The 26,185-nt window shown below is 42.2% G+C and overlaps 1 protein-coding gene across 1 annotated transcript in view; it reads right to left on the bottom strand.

Moving 5' to 3' along the window:
- Window positions 1–5,622: 5,622 nt before the first annotated feature.
- pik3cd (phosphatidylinositol-4,5-bisphosphate 3-kinase, catalytic subunit delta) overlaps window positions 5,623–26,185 on the bottom strand; it is a 46,733-nt gene continuing 26,170 nt past the window's right edge. Inside the window, exons 15-22 of the mRNA XM_039007659.1 lie at window positions 24,783–24,961; window positions 24,408–24,517; window positions 23,177–23,255; window positions 21,126–21,293; window positions 17,833–17,956; window positions 7,410–7,555; window positions 6,763–6,895; window positions 5,623–6,283 (exon numbers count right to left, since the gene is read on the bottom strand). Coding sequence (XP_038863587.1) covers window positions 6,146–6,283; window positions 6,763–6,895; window positions 7,410–7,555; window positions 17,833–17,956; window positions 21,126–21,293; window positions 23,177–23,255; window positions 24,408–24,517; window positions 24,783–24,961 — 1,077 coding nt within the window. The 3' untranslated portion in view covers window positions 5,623–6,145. The remainder of the gene's footprint in view (window positions 6,284–6,762; window positions 6,896–7,409; window positions 7,556–17,832; window positions 17,957–21,125; window positions 21,294–23,176; window positions 23,256–24,407; window positions 24,518–24,782; window positions 24,962–26,185) is intronic.

Below are 26,185 nucleotides of genomic sequence, written 5' to 3'. Positions count from 1 at the left end.
GCGTGGTGGAGCTGGCTCCCGCTGTTGTTTTAGTTCCAGGCGACCACTAGGGGAGCCGTCCGCCCAAAATGTAATTATGTGACTATGACTTTTTTTATGCATTATTTTGTTATTTTCATTTAAGTAATATATAGACAGGTTAGCTGACGTCACGAAAACTATGCGCAAGCTTCAATGGGGAAGAAGGCCGTGTGTTGTGATTCTGGATGGCAAGATAGATAGCGACAAGCTGTCATGTAGGGAAGCGTAGGTGGCTCATGTCAGCTAGTTGGGGGTTCAACAGCAAAGCTGATGAAACTCTATTGTATTTATTGGCATTTATTATTATACTGGTTCCGTCAATTTAGTTAAAAAAAATCTAATTCCCGTGAATTTTGCATGATGGTAAAGGACCATGGGCCACACCCTCTCATGCGATGCCAATTGGCCACATGGTGGCGCTATAACAAACAATTGAAAATGCAAACTTGGAAAGCGAACGCCCCTCATGCTGTGTGTCCTAGAGTCATGAAATTCGGTACATAGGTCCCTCTGCTCACAAGGAACACATTTGCTATAGGACCAATAAGGTCTGCCATGAAGGATTTTTCGCCATTTAGAATTGTGTGAAAAACATTAAAAATGCTATTCCTCTAGCACCGAATGACGGATCTGCACAAAACGTGATATATAGTATCTATAGACCAAGGTCTCGCAACGCAATATTTTCCAGGCTAACATCTCAAACGACATGACGACATGATCAATAAACATTCACGTGGGCGTGGTCTGAAACATAAATCCATATAAATCAGATATGGATTTTCTTATTGTAACAAAACTTGGTACAAAAGTTCCAAACACTGAAGACTCAACATAAGCGGGCACATTCAGATGGACCACATGGTGGCGCTATAACGGGCACATGTTTATATCTCTTGGTCAATTTGACTCAGGATGAACTTTTGGCACATGCTCAGGGATGTGTCTAGCTAACCTGTAAACTATAGTTCAGTTTGGCTGCATAGTGGCGCAGTTGGACAGGAAACAACATTTGTGCAAGCTCATTGGCTTATAGTGGCCATATTGTTTCAGCTAGTCCTGGAAAATATTGTGTTTTAAGATGTGCATCCATCGATGCGATGCACAAAATGTGTCGATCAGTCCAGCGGTTCTGGAGAAGATGTTTAAAGTAGTCAATATCATACGAAATAGTCAAAAATACATCAAAAGCATATTGCATGATCAGTTTGATTTTGAGTTCTGATATTGGCCAAGTGTGGTTAGCAGCACAGAAGTAGCTCATCCTAGGGTGATGTCCAATTTGTCCTAATGGTGGCACAGTAGGCCCACAGCTGAATCCCAGAATTGCTGCTTGCAGCTTTATTTTACATCTTGTTCTTGATTAGATACCATGTCTTGTTTTGATGTGTTTTGATTGATGTCACGTCTATGCTAATATGGCTAAAATTCGCAAACTAGGTAACCAACAACGGTAACGATGTATGGGAGAGACAAGTGCTCAAGTGCAAATGTATTTCTGTTTTCAATAAACCTTGGAGACAAAATATAGTTTTCATGTCAACAATCAAAGCCAACCCTGTCGATTTTGCCCAATGGTTGTACACGCAACGGTTTTGTTTGCTAAACAACCAACCCGTCTATAGGGATGTGGATATTTTTAACGACTGCTTATTTCTGAAGAACAGATGAGAATTATTATAGAGGTCAATAATAGTAATTGGCCTACACAAGGTACAGTGTCCCCTTTTTATTTCACAAACTTGAATCCACACGGTTTAAACAAATTAGCAAATGCCAAATTAAAAACAAAGGCCCTCCCTCCTTCAAGTTTACAGTGTATTTGTGTTGAGTTGAAAGAGCCATAAAGCGCATTAACTTGAATAGGTATAACACAGTATGTTTGAGTCTATCACTTGAACTTCATGATGGTAAAACATTGATTAATAGCATTACACATTCAGATAATTGATTCAGGGAGTTCAAAAGCAGGGATACATTTCCAGACAATCCAGTATACTTGCGAGCACAAGATTCATGGGAAATTAACTATGGTTCTCAAATTCCTATTTTTTTGTTTTCATTGCACATGTTCAGAGCCCTTGTCATAAATACAAATATATTTGATCATAAAAAGATGCTGCAATGAAAAGCACAGAGGCTGTTCACCATAATTTTAAAAAGCTTGAAATGATAATGATGACAATAATATTGATGGTCGTAATAATAATAAAGACACGGTCATGTATTTCACAGCACATAAAGATTATCAATAGCGAAAACCAAAAAGGCACATATGCCTAGCAAAGACATCTTGCTCCACACTGGCCTTTAAAAATATATGTCTATTCTGGAAATATGGGTATTCTGGAAGACCCTTCAAGTAGTTATCTCCAACCCTGTTCCTGGAGAGCTACACTCCTGTAGGTATTCAATCCAACCCGTTGCGGTAGATTGGGGTTGGAGAAAAAAACTACAGGACGGTAGCCTTAAAGGATCACTTTACTAAAAAAACTATTGGTAATTTATTCATTATTCCACTGTTAAAGGTCCAATGCAGACGTTTTTATCTCAATATCAAATCCTTTCTGGGTAACAATTAAATACCTTACTGTGATTGTTTTCAATTAAAGTAGTCAAAAAGAAACAAAAATTGCTTCTTAGCAAAGTGCAATTTCTCAAGCAAGAATTTTGTTAGGACTGTCTGGGAATGGGGTGGTAAAAACAGAAACCTAGATGTTATTGGCAGAGAAATTTGGACTAATTAACCTGGTGATGTCACCAGGCAGCCAAAACGCCATCCCACCATAACAGGCTGATATTTCAGGTGTTTTTTTCAAACTAGAAGGGCATTTTCATAATTTTCCCAGTATTATTCCAACCTCAGTGTGAAAATATATTTAAAATCTTGTTTTTGACTACACCCCCGCAAATGGTGCATGTCAGCAGTCAAGTTTTCAAGATAAACACATAATCACAGTTTTTACTCTGTACTGAAAGTGCTCCATCTTGAAAAGTTGACTGCTGACATGCAAATACAAGAGATGGGGATTGTGGACTAATGAACAAAATACTAAAACATAGTAATTTATTAAAATATCAATTTAACTGGCTATATTAACATTCAGTGCAGATATTACTGAGCAGGTTAAGCAATGGAATGCATGTAAAAGCTCTTCTTCAATTCATGCTTTTCAGTGTTCCACACAGCAATGCCCTATGTTTTACAATTCACCCTTGTTTGCAAACTGCAACAACAGAAAATACATGGACATACAAGATAAATCAATTAAATAGGCACCAGTGTCCAATAGCAACTCTTCCTCCCAACACACACACATCCTATGGTTAAAACAATCATTAGTGGATCCTGTCCACAGTATACTCTGATCAGGAGAGAATAGATACAGAATGCATAATTCAACGACAAATGTACATTAATACAGTAATATCATGGTTTGTTTTCACAGAACATCAGTCACTCTACACAGTATTGACACAGCATTTTGAGATGAGAGAGATAAAGCCCGCTAGGTATGTACAGTATTCTTTTCTAGAATAATTTTCTCAAGCATAAAAGTAAAAGGCATAGATAGGCACATAGGTCAGGACTGCCACTGGGGACAACATACAGTGCATATCTGTAAGCTAAAACATACAGAACCGTCCCTGCATTTTCTTCAAGGTATTGTAGATCAATTCAACTGATCTATCATGAGAATCTACCCTACATCATTTCACAGCATGTAGCAGGTAGCTTATGTATAATGACACCACATAGAGACATTTAAGAGCAACACTTGAGATAAAGAGCTATGGCTTATTATACATTTATTATAGACTCAAACTTGTGGTCTTGGTCTGAAGAACCGCTCAAGATCACTTGGTCTGGGGATCACTGTCCAAGTTTTCGGCTTGAGTCCTGGCACCAGAGTCTGGGTCTCGCGTAATAGTCTCTGACAAGACCGTATGAATATCAACTCCTGAGTTAAATGGCCAAGTAGCAGTGACTCAAAATCCTGGCTGGCAAAACGTCTTGCTTTACTTATGTAGGAGCAGGGCTGGAATGCAATGTTGTTGAAGGAAATATACTCTTGACTCCATCTCTGTTCCAAACAACAGACTGGGGTATCTCATTCCACAAGATATAAAACATCCCAGATGGCAAAATCTCATACATACACAATAGACAAATAAGGCCGTATTCCATAACATTATCATGGCAAAACCTAAAAAGTACCTTTACAAAGAAAGCTTGATTCTTTGTACAAAAACCTTTAACACACTTTCAAGATTTGAAATACAGTGAGCACCAAAACTATTGGGACAGTGACAAATTGTTTCGTTTTTATCTCTGTACTCCAGCACTTTGGATTTGAAATTATACAATGACTATGAGGTTAAAGTGCAAACTGTCCTCCAGCACTTTGGATTTGAAATTATACAATGACTATGAGGTTAAAGTGCAAACTGTCCTCCAGCACTTTGGATTTGAAATTATACAATGACTATGAGGTTAAAGTGCAAACTGTCCTCCAGCACTTTGGATTTGAAATTATACAATGACTATGAGGTTAAAGTGCAAACTGTCCTCCAGCACTTTTGATTTGAAATTATACAATGACTATGAGGTTAAAGTGCAGACTGTCAGCTTTAATTATTTGAGGGTATTTTCATCCATATTGGGTTAACTGTTTAGAAATTACAGTACTTTCTGTACATAGTCCCCCAATTTTAAGGGACAAAAAGTATTGGGACAAATTCACTTGTGTATTTAAGTAGTAAAAAGTTAAGTATTTGGTCCCATATTCATAGCACACAATGACAACATCAAGCTTGTGACTCTACACATTTGTTGGAGGCCCTTGCTGTTTGTTTCGGTTGTGTTTCAGATTATTTTGTGCCCACAGAAATTGATGGTAAATAATGTAGAGTCATTTTGGAGTCGCTTTTATTGTAAATAAGAATATAATATGTTTCTAAACACTTCTACATTAATGTGGATTGCTACCATGATTACAGATAATTCTGAATGAGTCATGAATAATGATGAGTGAGAAATTTACAGATGCACAAATATCATCCCCCCAAATACATTATTTCCCATTAATTTCTAATAGGGGCACAAAATAATCTGAAACACAACAAAAACAAACAGCAAATGCATCCAAACAATTTGTAGTCACAGCGCGCTACGAACATGGGACCGACTACTTCACTTTTTATTACTTAAATACACATAAGTTAATTTGTCCCAATACTTTTGGGTCCCCTAAAATGGGGGGATTATTTACAAAAGTGCTGTAATTTCTAAACGGTTCACCCGATATGGATGAAGATACCCTCAAATTAAAGCTGACAGTATGCGCTTTAACCTCATAGTCATTGTATCATTTCAAATCCAAAGTGCTGGAGTACAGAGCCAAAACAGCAAAACAACGTGTCACTGTATCAATACTTTTGGAGCTCACTGTACAGCAGAGGATATATTTCAATGAAAATAATAAAATTCAAAAGTTTAAAAAATAAAATAATCCTAGAATGAATGTAAACCGCATGAAACACTTGAGGTCCTACGTACCTCTCTCTGGCCTGGTCATTTAAGTACAATCAATGCAAACAACTTATCAAGAAATTTAATCAATGGCATCATCATCATTAATCAATCTCCTATTACAGTATTTCACATATAATTTAACTCCTCTCTCTTACTACTCTCCTGACAAAATGTTGATACATTGTTTCATTAGGCATCATTATTACGTTGTTTACTCCCAATTTGGTTTGAGATGGTCACTTTCAGGGCACTGTTCATGTGGTGATAGGTCTGGTTGACACGGGGTGTGCCCACGTGCAAATGATTTTCAACGCTGTACTGTCTGTATGATATAGTAACAATGGCAATTACTCCCGATGAAATGTGACTTTCAACAAGTACTTGCAGTTTTGCATCAGTTCATAAACCATAAGCATGACTGCCAGTCAGGTGTAAACATCTGTAAAACATTGCCAAATGCTCTTATTTTACGACAAAGACTTCAGTGCATTTTCATTCCATTTGGCTCCATAAGCTGAAAACCCTGATCAGATCAACAAATCAGGGGTATTAAGGTTCAGAATGCTTCTCCGGGGCAGTGGCTTTTATTCAAAGTCTGCTATCTTTGGCTAGAGAGTGCATCATCCAGTTCACCTTGGTCTTCCAGCTCTCTCTCAGAGCTTCGTTAAACTTCACTTTGAAATTCTTCAGCGCTTCTTCCTCCGATTTCCCCAAAGCCAATGAGTCCTTAGAAAAGGGTGAGACAAGAACAACAATATCAGAAGGATGACGGATGTGCCTTTACCATTTAAAACAACTCACATTACTATATTGGTAATCATCATCAATATTGATATCATGATCATTAGATTATCATCATCATTGTTAGCAAGGTCCCTGCCACCACCACCATCAACATGATCATAATCACCATCATTGAGGTCCTTGCAACCAACATCATCATCACCAATCGCACTAGTCATCGACATCATCACTATCATTAGTAGCTGCAGACGTATCCTTGTAACCATCACCAAATCATAACCATATTTTGAAAAGGACACTGATCTCAGGTGTAGGACCTTGCATAGACATTATCTGACTACTGTGGCTAAAACTAGAGGAACTAACAAGTGTAAAATAGCATAAATCATTGAGTGATGTACTACAGTATACATAATGCTCCGTTCAACATATCCGGCAATAAAAGGAGGCGCTCCTCTCACCTTTAGGTACTGGATGTCCTTGAAGGAGCTCAGCTCAGGCAGTCCGGCTGCTTTCATCATGGCAAACAGGTTAACAAACAGAGTCCCATTGCGACACAAGATCTTATAGGCCTGCTCACAGCACTCTCTGAACCTGTTGGTGGCACAATACGAGAGGTACCACACTATTATCATGGAGCTTCAGGATCACCGTAAAATAAGTATACATGGTTATATAAGTACGTACAGGTATAAGTCAAAGTATTCACAGTTGGGTGCTAACAAATCACCAATAATATGAGATTGACAAATACATTAAGATGACTGGATGTGCCCCCTATAGTCTCTTATTTGGAGTAAAAACAAAACAACAAATGGAATTATATGAATATGGTGACAGATTCGTAAAACATCATTATGTTTCTTTCTCTTTTATTTTTTATCTTGGCACAACTCTATATTAACAGAGACAATACAGTGTTGGAAATGAACAATATATAATGCAATATAAATACAATACAATATAATACTATATAACACAATATATGCCATTTAGCACACGGTTTTATCCAAAGACCCTTACAGTCATGCGTGCATACATTTTTCGTATGGTTGGCCCCAGCGGGAATTGAACACATGATAGGAGATAGATAGATTTCATGTTTTACCTTTCAAACTTCTCACTGTTGTTAGTCCTCCCTTGTTGGATGACGTGGACAAAGTCGTACGTCAGAATAAAAGGCACACGTTCCCTGTTGATCCCAAATTTGCTCTTGAAGTTTCCCAGAAAGTGCCCAAAGTCAATGTGGAACAGCTAAAAGAGAAAAAAAGAGGGAAGACAAGCAGGAGATTAACAGACGTTTTCCACACCATCCAAATATTATTATGAAACATCATTATTCGAGATTCCCATTGTAGCTGCAGGCAAGTGAGGTCTTAAAAATGGATCAGATTAAATATGTTGGTAACACAAGTATAACTCATGAACAAGCCATTAAATGGAAAATAAACTGGATGATCTCCGCTTGAGACTATCCTACCAACGGGACATAAAAAAATATAATATCTTGTTTCACCGAGTCGTGGCTGAACGACGACGTAGATAATATTCAGTTGGCTGGGTTGTCCGTGCATCGACAGAACACCTACGTCTGGTAAGTCGACGGTTGGTGGTGTGTGTCTATTTGTCAATAACATTTGGTGCGCGATTTCTAATATTAAGGAGGTCTCGAGGTATTGCTCGCCTGAGGTAGAGTACCTCATGATAAACTATAGACCACACTATCTACCAGATTTTTCGTAGCCGTCTATTTACCACCACAAACGGATGCTGGCACTAAGACCGCACTCAACGAGCTGTATAAGTCCATAAGAAAACAATAAAATGCTCATCCAGAAGCGGCACTCCTAGTGGTTGGGGACTTTAAACTTAAATCCGTTTTACCTCATTTCTACCAGCATGTGCAACCAGAGGGAAAAAACTCTAGACCACCTTTACTCCACACACAGAGAAGCATACAAAGCTCTCCTTTACCCTCCATTTGGCAAATCTGACCATAATTCTATCCTGATTCCTGCTTACAAGCAAAAACTAAATCAGAAAGTACCAGTGAGATGGTTTGGAATGAGTTGGACCGCAGAGTGAAGGAAAAGCAGCCAACAAGTGCTCAGCATATGTGGGAACTCCTTCAAGACTGTTGAAAAGGTATTCCAGGTAAAGCTGGTTGAGAGAATGCCAAGAGTGTGCAAAGTTGTCATCAAGGCAAAGGGTGGCTACTTTGAAGAATATAAATATATTTAGATTTGTTCAACACTTTTTTGGTTACTACATGATTCCATATATGTTATTTCATAGTTTTGACATCTTCACTATTATTCTACAACGTAGAAAATAGTATAAAAAAAAACTGGAATGAGTAGGTGTGCCCAAACTTTTGATTGGTACTGTATGTTTTGATTTTTAATACATTGTATGGCTGCATGATGCGATTAATTATGAATTGAAAAAAGTCGCTTGAATGGCATAAACTCTGCTCTGTTTTTTGTGCAGCCTGTAGACACTACATCAGTCATTCATTCACAATTTGACAAGGACTTGATAATGCCTAGAATTTCACGGCAGCATCCCCTTTGTGTGGCCGTAATGCACCTTAAAAAAAATCTAGGCCTTTTGCGGCCAGTGACCGTTGTGCCCTTCTCCCTGAGGGCTGCGCACTCCATCATGTGATCAGATCTTTCTCACAGGCTACAAGTGCAGAGACACATTGGGGATGCAACTCCGCACGTGCTTATTCAAGTCCGAGGTGCATAGAGAAGATATTGGAAGAACTGTCCACATTTACTTTTCATCAGCCAACAAGATGAGTAGGCCTAACGAACAGCAAAAGCACTAGCCCATGTCAATCTACTATCCCCATAGCACAAAAGTCAAACTATTCTATTCTGTGCAATAAACAAATATTCCAAACAGTCTGGGACAGTTGTGGGATGCGATAGACCCCAAATTAATACAACCACTAGCATCAAAAAACTTTTTTTATGCAATGTGGATGACGCAACAGATCAGAAAGTTTAGCTTAAAATGTTGATAAACTATTAGGCTATTTCTTCAAATTATAAGCGCAGCAATGCGCACATGGTAGTCAGCTATAAGCGCAAATGTTCCATTAGTGGAAAACGGCATTATCAAAAGTCACTGCAAATGCAATTATTCATGTCATGCTAATATTATAAAGGTGCATTTTTATGGTGAAAATGATCTTCCCCAAACTTGAAACTCAGCGCTGCTTATCTATGCCAGCTAGGCTTGTAAAACGAATTCATGTGCTTAATTTTAAGAAGTTGTAGCCACTTTAGTTGTGATACAAATCTCATTAAAAACACATGAGGTGTGCGACAATGATTCCAAAATGTTTTTAAAAAGACATTGTTTCTTATGCTGGGCATCATTCACAAGTGATAATATATAATTCACAATTGATAGGCTAATATTGTCACCCATCAGACTATTGTTGATTTCATCTTGTCTTTACATATACTAAATAATATATGTGTGAAATTTGTTTTGATTTAGAATGCACCATTATCATGCACCTGTATCGAAACATCTGTCATCTATGCACTTAAATAGCGAATGGAGGACGATTTTCCCCGTAGTTTATTTTCATGCCAGCCAGGTAGGCTATACTCCTGTTGTAAATATAAGCAATGTGCTTAATATTAGGAAAGTTGAGAAATAAATATAGTAGGTCTAGCCTATAGAAAGCTGATGGGATTCTCGTCTTTTTATTAGCGGCCATCACTGTTTTCTCCCGCAATTGCATAGCCTATAGAAATGTTGCGCAATGGGCTCTCATGAAGTGTTTGTTTAGATTTTCAAATACATTTGCATTGATGTCAGAGTGATTAGAGGGACAATAGAGTGCTGAGTAACAGGCAGTTAAGCAAGTTTGGTAGGCTACTAATGACCAGAAGCAGCATCAGAGCTAGGAGAAGCCTAATCACTGTGACTAAACGGTCATGTGGAATTTGACTGCCTTCGTGACTCGTGACTCGTGACCGCTGGTGTGACGGTAATGTGGTCACCGCAACAGCCCTAGGCATATGTCCCCAGATCCTCAAAAAGTTCTACAGCTGCACCATTGAGAGCATCCTGATCGGTTGCATCACCGCCTGGTATAGCAACTGCTCAGCATCCAAACATAAGGTGCTACAGAGGGTAGTGCGTACGGCTCAGTACATCACTGGGGCCAAGCTTCCTGCCATCCAGGACCTATATACTAGGCGGTGTCAGAGGAATTGTCAAAGACTCCAGTCATCCAAGTCATAGACTGTTCTCTCTGTTATCGCACGGCAAGCGGTACCGCAGCGACAAGTCTAGGCTCCTTAACAGCTTCTACCCCCAAACTATAAGGCTGCTGAACAATTAACAAAATGGCCACCTGGACTATTTACATTGACACCCCCTCCCACCCTTTGATTTTACACTGATGTTACTTGCTGTTTATTATCTATGCATTGTCACTTTCCCTAACTACATGTACAAATTACCTCGACTAACCTGTACCTCTGCACATTGACTCGGTACCGCTATATATATATATATATAGCCTCGGTATTGTTATTTTATTGTGTTACTTTTTATTTTATTTTTTACTTTAGCTTATTTAGTTAATATTTTCTTAACTCTATTTCTTGAACTGCATTGTTGGTTAAGTGCTTGTAAGTAAGCATTTAACAAATACCTGTTGTCTTTGGTGAATGTGAAAAATAACATTTCATTCGATTTTTTAAATGCTTTTCAGATTATTATGAATTATATAAATTCTTATTAAGTGGCTAGTTTGCATCATCTGTCTTCACTAAAACCACTGCAAAGGTTTTGCCTTCAAACTTTGTTTTTAACAGTGGTGTGAAGTACTTATAGTTGAAGTCGTAAGTTTACATACACTTAGGTTAGAGTCATGAAAACTTTTTTTTCAACCACTCCACAAATTTCTTGTTAACAAACTATAGTTTTGGCAAGTCGGTTAGGACATCTACTTTGTGCATGACACAAGTCATTTTTCCAGCAATTGTTTACAGAGAGATTATTTCACATATAATTCACTGTATCACAATTCCAGTGGGTCAGAAGTTTACATACACTAAGTTGACTGTGCCTTTAAACAGCTTGGAAAATTCCAGAAAATTGTCATGGCTTTAGAAGCTTCTGATAGGCTAATTGACATCATTTGAGTTAATTGGAGGTGTACCTGTGGATGTATTTCAAGGCCTACCTTCAAACTCAGTGTCTCTTTGCTTGACATCATGGGAAAATCAAAAGAAATCAGCCAAGACCTCAGAAAGAAAATTGTAGACCTCCACAAGTCTGGTTCATCCTTGGGAGCAATTTCAAACGCCTGAAGGTACCACGTTCATCTGTACAAACAATAGTACGCAAGTATAAACACCATGTACCCACGCAGCCGCCATACCGCTCAGGAAGGAGACGCGTTCTGTCTCCTACAGATGAACGTACTTTGGTGCGAAAAGTGCAAATCAATCCCAGAACAACAGCAATGGACCTTGTGAAGATGCTGGAGGAAACAGGTACAAATGTGTCTATATCCACAGTAAAACGAGTCCTATATCGACATAACCTGAAAGGCCGCTCAGCAAGGAAGAAGTCACTGCTCCAAAACCGCCATAAAAAAGCCAGACTACGATTTGCAACTGCACATGGGGACAAAGATCATACTTTTTGGGAGAAATGTCTTCTGGTCTGATGAAACAAAAATATAACTGTTTGGCCATAATGACCATCGTAATGTTTGGAGGAAAAAGGGGGAGTCTTGTAAGCCGAAGAACACAAGGACGGAGGTCGCAGCATCATGCTGTGGGGGTGCTTTGCTGCAGGAGGGACTGGTGCACTTTACAAAATAGATGGCATCATCAGGATGGACAATTATGTGGATATATTGAAGCAACATCTCAAGACATCAGTCAGGAAGTTAAAGCTTGATCGCAAATGGGTCTTCCAAATGGATAATGACCCCAAGCATACTTCCAAAGTTGTGGCAAAATGGCTTAAGGACAACGAAGTCAAGGTATTGGAGTGGCCATCACAAAGCCCTGACCTCAATCCTATAGAAAATTTGTGGGCAGAACTGAAAAAGCGTGTGCGAGCAAGGAGGCCTACAAACCTGACTCAGTTACACCAGCTCTGTCAGGAGGAACGGGCCAAAATTCACCCAACTTATTTGTGGAAGGCTACGCGAAACGTTTGACCCAAGTTAAACAATTTAAAGGCAATGCTACCAAATACTAATTCAGTGTATTTAAATTTCATGTAACGGACGTCTAAGTCTAAGCAAGGATCGGACCAAAATGCAGTGGGTGATGAATACATGATGAATTTATTTAGACAAGACGAAACACGAAGTACACTTGAATAAATTACAAAATAACAAAAACGACGTAGACCGACCTGAACATGAGAACTTACATAAAACGAAGAACGCACGAACAGGAACAGACTAGACAAACGAAACAGTCCCGTATGGTACAAACACTGACACGGAAGACAATCACCCACAAACAAACAGTGAGAACAGCCTACCTTAATATGGTTCTCAATCAGAGGAAACGTAAAACACCTGCCCCTGATTGAGAACCATATCAGGCAAATACAATTAACCCAACATAGAAACACATAACATAGAATGCCCACCCAGCTCACGTCCTGACCACTTAAACACATACTAAACAAAGGAAATAAGGTCAGGAACGTGACAGTACCCCCCCCTCAAGATGCGGACTCCGGCCGCAAAACCTGAACCTATAGGGGAGGGTTTGGGTGGGCATCTGTCCACGGTGGCGGCTCTGGCTCTGGACGTTGTCCCCACCCCACCATAGTCAATCCCCGCTTCCGTAGCCTCCTCCCAATGGCCACCCTCCAAATTAACCCACCTGGATTAAGGGACAGCACCGGACTGAGGGGCAGCAGCGGACTGAGGGGCAGCACCGGACTGAGGGGCAGCACCGGACTGAGGAGCAGCACCGGACTGAGGGGCAGCACCGGACTGGCTGACGGCTCTGGCTGCTCATGGCTGGCTGACGGCTCTGGCTGCTCATGGCTGGCTGACGGCTCTGGCTGCTCATGGCTGGCTGACGGCTCTGGCTGCTCATGGCTGGCTGACGGCTCTAGCGGCTCCTGTCTGGCGGACGGCTCTAGCGGCTCCTGTCTGGTGGACGGCTCTGAAGGCTCAGGACAGACGGGCGGCTCTGAAGGCTCAGGACAGACGGGCGGCTTTGAAGGCTCAGGACAGACGGGTGGCTTTGAAGGCTCAGGACAGACGGGCGGCTTTGAAGGCTCAGGACAGACGGGCGGCCTTGAAGGCTCAGTACAGACAGGCAGCGCAGGCGGCGCTTGGCAGACGGACAGCTCAGACGGCGTTGGGCAGACGGGCAGTTCAGGCGCCGCTGGGCAGACGGCAGACTCTGGCCGGCTGAGGCGCACTGTAGGCCTGGTGCGTGGTGCCGGAACTGGAGGTACCGGGCTAAGGACACGCACCTTAAGGCTAGTGCGGGGAGCAGCAACAGGACGCACAGGACTCTGGAGACGCACAGGAGGCTTGGTGCGTGGTGCTGGAACTGGTGGTACAGGGCTGGAGACACGCACCATAGGGCTAGTGCGTGGAGGAGGAACAGGGCTCTGGAGACGCACAGGAGGCTTGGTGCGTGGTGCCGGAACTGGTGGTACCGGGCTGGAGACACGCACCATAGGGCTAGTGCGTGGAGGAGGAACAGGGCTCTGGAGACGCACAGGAAGCCTGGTGCGTGGTGTAGGCACTGGTGGTACTGGGCTGGGGCGGGAAGGTGGCGCCGGATATACCGGACCGTGCAGGCGTACTGGCTCCCTTGAGCACCGAGCCTGCCCAACCTTACCTGGTTGTATGCTCCCCGTAGCCCGACCAGTGCGGGGAGGTGGAATAACCCGCACTGGGCTGTGTTGGCGAACCGGGGACACCATGCGTAAGGCTGGTGCCATGTACACCGGCCCAAGGAGACGTACTGGAGGCCAGATATGTTGAGCCGGCTTCATGGCACTTGGCTCAATGCTCAATCTAGCCCTGGCAGTGCGGGGAGGTGGAATAACCCGCACCGGGCTATGCACACGTACAGGAGACACCGTGCGCTCTACCGCATAACACGGTGTCTGCCCGTACTCTCGCTCTCCACGGTAAGATCGGGAAGTTGGCGCAGGTCTCCTACCTGCCTTCGCCACACTACCCTTTAGCCCCCCCCCCCCCCCCCCAAGACATTTTTGGCCTTGACTTACAGGCTTCCTACCGCGTCGTCGTGCTGCCTCCATTCGCCGGTATCCCTCCTCACACTGCGCCAGAGAATCCCAGGCGGGCTCCGGCATTCTCCCTGGGTCGATCGCCCACCTGTCGATCTCCTCCCACGTAGTGTAATCCAGATTTTGCTCCTGCTTCCGTGCTGCCTCCTCATACCGCCGCCTCTCGGCTTTAGCTGCCTCCAGCTCTTCACGAGGGCGGCGATATTCTCCAGGTTTTGCCCATGGTCCTTTACCGTCCAGTATTTCCTCCCATGTCCAGAAATCCTGCGATCGCTGCTGCTGTCGCTGCTGCCCGTTACCCCGCTGCTTGATCCTTTGTTGGTGGGTGATTCTGTAACGGACGTCTAAGTCGTTCTCCTCCTCGGACGAGGAGGAGCAAGGATCGGACCAAAATGCAGCGGGTGATGAATACATGATGAATTTATTTAGACAAGACGAAACACGAAGTACACTTGAATAAATTACAAAATAACAAAAACGACGTAGACCGACCTGAACATGAGAACTTACATAAAACGAAGAACGCACGAACAGGAACAGACTAGACAAACGAAACAGTCCCGTGTGGTACAAACACTGACACGGAAGACAATCCCCCACAAACAAACAGTGAGAACAGCCTACCTTAATATGGTTCTCAATCAGAGGAAACGTAAAACACCTGCCCCTGATTGAGAACCATATCAGGCAAATACAATTAACCCAACATAGAAACACATAACATAGAATGCCCACCCAGCTCACGTCCTGACCACTTAAACACATACTAAACAAAGGAAATAAGGTCAGGAACGTGACATTTCTGACTACTGGGAATGTGATGAAAGAAATAAAAGCTGAAATAAATCATTCTCTTTACTATTATACTGACATTTCACATTCTTAAAATAAAGTGGTGATCGTAACTGATCTAAAACAGGGAATTTTAACTAGGATTAAATGTTAGAAATTGTGAAAAACTGAGTTTAAATGTATTTGGCTAAGGTGTATGTAAACTTCCGACTTCAACTGAAAGTAAAAATACTTGAAAGTACTACTTAAGTTGTTTTTGGGGGTATCTGTACTTTACTATTTATATTTTAGACAACCTTTACTTTTACTCCACTATATTCCTTAAGAAAATAATGTACCTTTTACTCCATACATTTTCCCTGACACCTAAAAGTACTTATTACATTTATTATGCTCAACCAGGACAGAATTAGGCCATCTATCAATATAACCCTTTGTCATCCCTACTGCCACTTTGTCATCCCTACTGTGTTTGTAAATTATGTCTGAGTGTTGGACTGTGCCTGTCTGTCCATTAAAAAAAAAAGAAGATAATCGTGCCGTCTGGTTTGCTTAATATAAGAAATTTGATGTATAGCATTTACTTTTACTTTGTACTTTTACGCAAGTATGACGATTGAGTACTTTTTCTAACACTGTACTTAAGTACATTTAAAACCAGATACTTTGGGACTTTTACTCAAGTAGTATTTTACTGGGTAACTTTCACTTGGGTCATTTTCTGTTAAGGTATCTTTACTTTTACTCAAGTATGACATTTTAGTACTTTTTCCACCACTGGTTTTGAATGATGACGTTCTGGCATGTCTGCCTCGTGATTGATTCCCTTTTCGAAGTTACTAAGAGAGTCTGTCATTGATCCCAGACCATAGTCACTGCTGTTGCCTAGGGTTGTGTTTTCAAGACAATTAGCATTGCTGTGTGTAGTAAGACGTGTCACTTTGTGGTAAGAACTAACTACTACGCATATGTATCTATCCATCCAAAAGTATGTGGACACCCCTTCAAATGAGTGGATCTGGCTATTTCAGCCACACCCGTTGCAGACAGGTGTATAAAATCAAGCACACAGCCATGCAATCTCCATAGACAGACATTGGCAGTAGAATGGCCTTACTGAAGAGCTCAGTGACTTTCAACGTGGCACCGTCATAGGATGCCACCTTTCCAACAAGTCTGTTCGTCTAATGTCTGCCCTGCTAGGGCTGCCCTGGTCAACTGTAAATGTTGTTATTGTGAAGTATAAACGTATAGGAACAACAACGGCTCAGCCGCAAAGTGGTAGGCTACACAAGCTCACAGAACGGGGCCGCCGAGTGCTGAAGCACTTAGCACGTAAAAATCGTCTGTCCTCGATTGCAACACTCACTACAGAGTTCCAAACTTTCTCTGGAAGCAACGTCAGCACAAGAACTGTTCATCGGGAGCTTCATGAAATGGGTCTCCATGGCCGAGCAGCCGCACACAACCCTAAGATCACCACCCGAAATGCGAAGCGTCGGCTGGAGTGGTGTAAAGCTTGGACTTTGGAGCAGGTTCTCTGGAGTGATGAATCACGCAGTCCGACGGACGAATCTGGGTTTAGCGGATGCCAGGAGAAGGCTACCTGCCCCAATGCATAGTGCCAACTGTAAAGTTTGGTGGAGGTGGAATAATGGTCTGGGGTTATTTTTCATGGTTCGGGCTAGGCCCCTTAGTTCATGTGAAGGGAAATATTTATGCTACAGCATACAATGACATTATAGACGACTCTGTGCTTCCAACTTTGTGGCAACAGTTTGGGGATGTCCCTTTCATGTTTCAGCATGGCAATACCAATGGACCTCACAAAGCGAGGTCCATACAGAAATGTTTTTTCGAGATCAGTGTTTAACAACTTGACTGGCCTGCACAGAGCCCCGGACCTCAACCCCATCGAACACCTTTGGTACGAGTTGGAAGTCCGACTGCGAGCCAGGCCTAATCGGCCAACATTAGTGCCCAACCTCACTAATGCTCGTGGCTGAATGGAAGCAAGTCCTCGCAGCAATGTTCCAACATGTAGTGGAAAGCCTTTCAAGAAGAGGTAGAGGCTGTTATAGCAGCAAAGGGGGGACCAACTCCATATTAATGTTCATGATTTTGGAATGAGATGTTTGACGAGCATGTGTCCGTATACTTTTGTCAACCATCGATCCATCCACCTATCACATGTAGTAGAGTCAGTATCATAGTTTTTGAGAGGTCAAATGTGATTATTCTGACTTACTGGCATTTCCATTGTCTGTCTAAGAATAAGTGTTTATCGGTTTACTTTATGAATGATTAATTGTGTAAGATAAAAAAGCAAAACATTTTTGTTTCTTAGGTATAAACAATGAGTTATTTTCCTACTAGGAATACCCACTCTAATCAGACTTATACAAATTATCAAGAATCTACACATTTAAAAAAAAAAGAAATCCTGTGCATCTCACCTGCCCAGTCTCCTTGATCATGATATTGTCGTTGTGGCGATCTCCGATACCCAACACGTAAGTGGCTACACAGTAACCAGCACATGATAGTGTGAACTCCTCAATGGCCTGGTCAAGTTTATCCCTGCTGACAAAATAGATGAGAGAGAGGAGAGACCACATGGGATCAGTTTGCTTTCTCCGCACTTTCTTTTATCCCTTCCCTCCATTGAATGATATATTTCTTTACCTTTCTCTCTCTCTTTCTCTCACATTCCCAAGTCAAGTGGAAACAGTGGGGTACGCACGCACACACTTGCCCCTCTCTCTCTCAATATAGTTGAGGCATGAGGCAGGTTTTTCTCACAGCTCTATTAAATATTTGCAGAGAAGATTCGGAGGGTGACAGATGATTGACAGCCATGTTACACGGTCCTGTCTAGGCGTCTATTGGGTTCACTATGTTAAACTATTACAGCTATTCCCCATTCCATTCTAACCAAGAGGATTTAACACTTTGCAGCTTCTGTGTGATGTGGAGCTGTTTTGCCAGCCCATGCACTGCACCCACCCAACATTACTTATATAACGCCAATAGTTTATACATTATTTAAAGGTTTAGCTTGTCTGTCGAAACATTGGTTATTAGGTTATTAAATGACTGCATCTGAGCTCCTAGAGTGTGCGGCTCTCCTTTTCTTTTTCAAGTGTTCTACTCCGCTAGCCAGCACCTCGCCTAAACAGGTGTGCGTTTCTTTCGCCTCCAGATTAATCTTGCAAAGCCAGAAATGTAATTTTTTTGCGTAATTGCATCAGATGCTCGATTAGCTTCTTGGGGGAAATGTATGAGAAAAGACACTAATGAGACTCCACCCCACTAAATGGAAACTGTGAGCCAAAGAATTGGGCCAAATGTCCCCTTGCCTTCCAAAATTCAAAAGATGAATACACCTGAATTCACCTGCAAAATTGTGATTTGTCTAAATGATAAGTGACTAACATCTGCGCACTGGAAAAAAAGTTCCTTGTTAGTCGTCGCGTCCCACAGTCTGTTGACAGACGCTACGATACCATCCTATGTTACGTGCGTCTGTCCATGAGAGATTAGGATTGAGGTCCCACCAGTCAGCATCAAAGGCAACTGCAAAAACGCTCTCACAACTAGCCAGTATGATTGTCTTGGATTTAGATGTTTAAACAGCTAATAAGCTCAGAGCTGGTGCAATTCACCTCTAAGGTCAAATCATAGGTCCAGTTTAGCATGTTTGAGAGCTACCCTATCTGTAATTCGTTTTTTCTAAGATATACACTACCGGTCAAAAGTTTTAGAACACCGAATCATTCAAGGGTTTTTCTTTATTTTTATTATTTTCTACATTGTAGAATAATGAAACTATGAAATAACACATATGGAACCAAAAAAGTGTTAAACAAATCTAAATATATTTTATATTTGAGATTCTTCAAATAGCCACCCTTTGCCTTGATGACAGCTTTGCACACTCTTGGCATTCTCTCAACCAGCTTCACCTGGAATGCTTTTCCAACAGTCTTGAAGGAGTTCCCACATAGCCTGAGCACTTGTTGGCTGCTTTTCCTTCACTCTGCGGTCCAACTCATCCCAAACCATCTCAATTTGGTTGAGGTCGGGGGGTTGTAGAGGCCAGGTCATCTGATGCAGCACTCCATCACTATCCTTCTTGGTTAAATAGCCCTTACACAGCCTGGAGGTGTGTTGGGTCAATGATAGTCCCACTAAGCCCAAACCAGATTGGACGGCGTATCGTTGCAGAATGCTGTGCTAGCCATGCTTGTTAAGTGTGCCTTGAGTTGTAAATAAATCACAGACAGTGTCAACATCATAACACCTCCTCCATGCTTTACGGTGGGAAATACACATGCGGAGATCATCCGTTCACCCACACCGCGTCTCACAAAGACACGGCGGTTGGAACAAAAAATCTCCAATTTGGACTCCAGACCAAAGGACAAATTTCCACCGCTTGTGTTTCTTGGCTCAAGCAAGTCTCTTCTTCTTATTGGTGTCCTTAAGTAGTGGTTTCTTTGCAGCAATTGGACCATGAAGGCCTGATTCACACAGTCTCCTCTGAACAGTTGATGTTGTTATGTGTCTGTTACTTGAATTCTGTGAAGCATTTATTTGGGCTGCAATTTCTGATGCTGTTAACTCTAATGAACTTATGCTCTGCAACATAGGTAACTCTGGGTCTTCCATTCCTGTGGCGGTCCCTATCTTCTGCATACCCCCCCTAACTTGTCACAACACAACTGATTGGCTCAAACACATTAAGAAGGAAAGACATTCCACAAATGAACTTTTAAGAAGGCACACCTGTTAATTGAAATGCATTCCAGGTGACTGCCTCATGAAGCTGGTTAAGAGAATGCCAAGAGTGTGCAAAGCTGTTATCAAGGCAAAGGGTGGCTATTAGAATAATTTAACTTTTCAAATAACTTTTTTGGTTAGTACATGATTCCATATGTGTTATTTCATAGTTTTGATGTCTTCACTATTATTCTACAATGTAGAAAATATAAAAAATAAAGAAAAACCCTTGAATAAGTAGGTGTTCTAAAACTTTTGACCGGTAGTGTAGTTGAAGATATTTTCAGATTACACTAAATTTACCAAACATTAGGAAGACCTTCCTAATAAACCCCCCCCCCCCCCCCCCCCCCCCCTAAAAACTTCACCTTCACCTGGTCAGTCTATATAATGGAAATAGCAGGTGTTCCTAATGTTTTGTATACTCAGTGTATATATTTTGCCCTCAGAACAGCCTCAATTCATCGGGGCATGGACACTAAAAATGGACAGAAATTCTTGATACACACGGGAAACTGTTGAGTGTGAAAAACCCAGCAGCTTTGCAGTTCTTGACACAAACCGGTGCGCCTGGCACCTACTACCATACCCTGTTCAAAGGCACTTAAATCTTTTGTCTTGCCCATTCACCCTCTGAATGGTACACAATTCATGTCTCAATTGTAGTAAGGCTTAAAAATCCTTCTTTAACCTGTCTCCTACCCTTCATTTACAATGATTAAAGTGGATTTAACAAGTGACATCAACAAGGGATCATAGCTTTCACCTGGATTCACCTGGTCAGTCTGTCATGAGAGAGCAGGTGTTCTTAATGTTTTGTATACTCAGTGTATATTGAACAGATAGAGATAGTGGATAACAGTGGGAAAAGATAGAGAGAGGTTGTGTGAAAGGGCAGTAGGCTGGATACAAACCCATGCCGTCACTGTAGACATGACTGCTAGACCAGTGTCTCTGTCACACTTACTCTGGGTTCTTGGATTTAAGCCAGTTGAGCAGGGCATCTTTGTTGAAGGCTGCAGTCGCGGCACTGTTGCTGTTGTTGCGCTGGATGTTGGCGATGGTGTCTGAGTTTTTCACCACCTCGATGAGGCCTGTCTTGTTCCCGGTGGAGAGGCAGCCGTAGGGGATCATCCTTACAGAGACAGTAGAAAAAGTTAATTCATAAAGCATTATAAGGCCTATTATATGCTCATAAAAATTAATAACGTATAACTGTATGCCCTAAGTACATTGTTACAAAACCATCATATCAATTTTCCCCGAACCTGTTCCCAGTATGTATGTAGGACCGTTTGACTGCAATGTCACCTACTGAATTCAAATCCAGGTTTCCTGCGCGCCACAAGCAAAACCCTAGGTATTAGCTTACGGGGCTAATGCAGGTCTTCAATGGGTCTCAAGCAAGGTTACTCATCCTGTAAGTGTGGTTCACTGAACCCAGCTCTGAACCCACAACTAGGTCCACTGCTAAGCAGGGGTTGGAACCAGTTCATGAAACAGAACCGAAAACAGAAAAATAATCCAGTTTTTCAAGGAACAGAATCAGAACCATGAACGAAAGTGGTCTATACTGTTCTGGAACAGAACCGTTATTTTAAAAGGATGGGAACCGGTTAATAACGTTATTTTACATTACAGTATTTTTTTGCAGTCCCACAAAAAACGCAACAAAGCACCAATGCAAAGCCCTCCCCTCTGTCAATCAGAAACTTTTTCCAGTGTCTTGCCTGCCAGCTGAAAATCTTTGCCAGTGTATGTGTGTAGGCTACCTGCCCCTCACCCTCCGAAGCATAGCTGTAGTCTACTTAGATTACAAGCATGATTCAGAAAATAGGGAGAGATGTTTTATTAGAGAAGAATGGATTAACTTTTTCAATGCTAGTTCGGGATACTATAATTATCACATTTCACATTGGCTTTATTTATTTATTTATTTTAAATTTTATTTTACCCCCTTTTCTCCCCAATTTTCATGGTATCCAATCGCTAGTAATTACTATCTTGTCTCATCGCTACAACTCCCGTACGGGCTCGGGAGAGACGAAGGTCGAAAGTCCTCCGAAGCACAACCCAACCAAGCCGCACTGCTTCTTAACACAGCGCGCCTCCAACCCGGAAGCCAGCCGCACCAATGTGTCGGAGGAAACAACGTGCACCTGGCCCCCTTGGTTAGCGCGCACTGCGCCCGGCCCGCCACAGGAGTCGCTGGAGCGCGATGAGACAAGGATATCCCTACCGGCCAAACCCTCCCTAACCCGGACGACGCTGGGCCAATTGTGCGTCGCCCCACGGACCTCCCGGTCGCGGCCGGCTGCGACAGAGCCTGGGCGCGAACCCAGAGACTCTGGTGTCGCAGCTAGCGCTGCGATGCAGTGCCCTAGACCACTGCGCCACCCGGGAGGCCCCACATTGGCTTTATTAACTACAAAAAGGTAAGATGTGTTTTTAATTCTGGTACCGCTCTGCACACACAAGCTAGCTAGCTCCAACGATAAGCCAACTCTGAAGTCATTAAAAGTTCCTGCATAGAAGCCACTCCTCTGTAGGTATAATTCTGTGGCCCTAATTTAGATAATGCATGTTATCACAAGATGCCCAGTGCTTCAAGCCAAGCCGCCTCCTCCACTCACTCTCGCTTTTGTCTTTCCATCACAAATGTAAAGAATTCACTGAGCTATAGCTTTCCCGCTCCATAGCACGCTTTTCTATCCACAAAGTAATTTAATGTCGAGCTAAATGTAAAAAAAAAAAATATATATATATATATATATATATATATATATATATATATATATATATATATATATATATATATATATATATATATAAATAAAAGTATTTTAGAGGTTTAAAAAGGAACAGAAAGGAATGATAAAGAACAGTACTTTTTTTGCTTCGAACCAGTTTAGAACTTTATTTTGCAGGTTGGAACAGTGAAATGGAACAAAAAAATAATGGTTCTGTTCAGAACGAAACGATTGGAAAATGGTTCCAAACCCTGCTGCTAACACATACCTTAGATCTAGTCCCTCTTTCTTCCAAAGGATTTCCATCAGCTGGATCATTTGGAGGGTCAACATGTCTTGTCGGAGATCTGAAAGGATAGAGGTTATGTCAGGCTAAAGGTACATTTATATCCAACCGAAATGGGATGAAAATCCCAGATGCAGACTCCACAGAATTTTCTCCAGGTGGCCAGACTAACAATTTAGGCCAGTATGATTAATGCTCTTGATGGCATGCGCGCAAAATTAGCATGATAAAAGGTCGGTCTGAAGATAAATAGTTCATAACTTTAATTTACAAGTAACAGTACCTAATATTCCCGCATTGGACCAATATAAATGCGACATAACTCAATACACACAAATCGATGGGCCATGGAGTGGGGGATAACACCGCAAATGATTAATCTATGAACAAGTGTTTATTTGTCGCATCTTTTCTAATAACTGCATGGCCATAAATTAGGTAAATACAGTAGTAAACGGGTATAACTTCTAACAGAATAACTTGAATTTCTTGAAGGGATCTTCTTTTTGGAGTTGTTCAGAAAATAAAGAATTAAACATAGTAGCTTGGGGATACACACAGTAGACCTAGCTACTAGGCTGACTGGATGACGATAGCACAACATAAAAAAGCAAACTTAAAAAATAGTGCTACTCTCCATGGTGTTGGCTAACCGGTGTCTCTGATCTTAGATGAGGAAGATATCTGATATACTTTATGGAGCAGCGGGCTGTGCGTAGCCTATGCTACAGACATTGGCTAGCAGATAGGCAGCTAATTAACCTAGCAAGCTACATTGACGGAACTTGGAGATAATCTGGAGGGTCCGGGGTGAGTCTCTTTAGCTCTCCAGTTCTATGGAATTGCCCATGAAGCCAGTAGTGGTTCTTCTCCAGCCTCAACATTAGTCCCGACGCCCCTGGTTCTCTCGATCTGGATACTGCTTGCATCCTGCATCTCCATGGATACCACCAAGGATGCACTTCAGATGCGCAAACAAAGCTACCAAACAGCACTTAAACAGTGCTAAAAGTGTGTCCATTAGTTGACTAACACACTCCCACGAAGAGGACAGTCATTCATACAGTACATATAATATGACAATAGTTAAGGCGACATACAGAACCAACACCACCGATCACCATTACAGTGCCCCCCCAAAAATGCAAATAAAAAATATAACCTAAAAAAATGATGTATCATGTGGACCAAGGATGTTATTTGGGTTTCTCACCATCTCCGTTCTTGAAGATGATGCCCACAGCGTCCCCCTGCACCCATCTGTTCTTGTACATGAGCCACAGGGGCTTCATCTTGGAGTCCATGAACTTGCATCTGTCCGCACTGCAACATAAAGCAAATTTGTTGACACTGGGAGAAGACTTCTCCCTATATAATATCATTTTACCCATTTGTAGAAAAAATAAATAAACATAGTAATTTCTAACACATAATTAATTAAAAGATACTGAATGTGGCTATCAGTGCCCTTAAAACATGGAGGTGCATGATGCTTCCGTGTGTGTGTGCATTCCTGGGTGTGTGTCTGTTTGCATCTTTGTGTGCGTCTGTGTGTGCGTGCCTGCATCTGTGTGTGTCAGGTACCCACCAAATCTCTGAGAGCATGATGCTGGGATTGAGCGGGGACAGCAGGTATGAGAGGGCCTCCATGTAGGCCTCCTGTTTGATACACAGCTTCATGTCATCTGTCATCTGCTGGCGTGACGTCTTCTGCCAGCCCGACTTCACAAAGTCATTCAGAGCCTTCATCTTGTTCAGAGCCTCGTTCTGCACAGAGAGAAGAGGAGGAGGGAGTATTGATAAAGTTTTGGGATAGTACAGTCGTGGCCAAAAGTTTTGAGAATGACACAAATATTAATTTTCACAATGTCTGCTGCCTCAGTTTGTATGATGGCAATTTGCATATACTCCAGAGTGATCAGATGAATTGCAATTAATTACAAAGTCCCTCTTTGCCATGCAAATGAACTGAATCTCAACTAAAAATAATTCACTGCATTTCAGCCCTGCCACAAAAGGACCAGCTGACATCATGTCAGTGATTCTCTCGTTAACACAGGTGTGAGTGTTGACGAGGACAAGGCTGGAGATCACTCTGTCATGCTGATTGAGTTCGGATAACAAACTGGAAGCTTCAAAAGGAGGGTGGTGCTTGGAATCATTGTTCTTCCTCTGTCAAACATGGTTACCTGCAAGGAAACACGTGCCGCCATCATTGCTTTGCACAAAAAGGGCTTCACAGGCTAGGCTATTGCTGCCAGTAAGATTGCACCTAAATCAACCATTTATCGGATCATCAAGAACTTCAAGGAGAGCGGTTTAATTGTTGTGAAGAAGGCTTCAGGGCACCCAAGAAAGTCCAGCAAGCTCCAGGACCGTCTCCTAAAGTTGATTCAGCTGCGGGATCAGGGCACCACCAGTACAGAGCTTGCTCAGGAATGGCAGCAGGCAGGTGTGAGTGCATCTGCACGCACAGTGAAGCGAAGACTTTTGGAGGATGGCCTGGTGTCAAGAAGGGCAGCAAAGAAGCCACTTCTCTCCAGGAAAAACATCAGGGACATACTGATATTCTGCAAAAGGTACAGGGATTGGACTGCTGAGGACTGGGGTAAAGTAATTGTCTCTGATGAATCCCCTTTCTGATTGTTTGGGGCATCCGGAAAAAAAGCTTGTCCGGAGAAGACAAGGTGAGCGCTACCATCAGTCCTGTGTCATGCCAACAGTAAAGCATCCTGAGACCATTCATGTGTGGGGTTGCTTCTCAGCCAAGGGAGTGGGCTCACTCACAATTTTGCACAAGAACACAGCCATGAATAAAGAATGGTACCAACACATCCTCCGAGAGCAACTTCTCCCAACCATCCAGGAACAGTTTGGTGACGAACAATGCCTTTTCCAGCATGATGGAGCACCTTGCCATAAGGCAAAAGTGATAACTAAGTGGCTCGGAGAACAAAACTTCGATATTGTGGGTCCATGGCCAGGAAACTC

This window comes from Salvelinus namaycush, chromosome 14, assembly GCF_016432855.1.
Source record: "Salvelinus namaycush isolate Seneca chromosome 14, SaNama_1.0, whole genome shotgun sequence".
NCBI lineage: Eukaryota > Metazoa > Chordata > Actinopteri > Salmoniformes > Salmonidae > Salvelinus > Salvelinus namaycush.
Note: the sequence above shows the minus strand (reverse complement) of the source record. Positions and strands in the feature narration are given on the sequence as shown.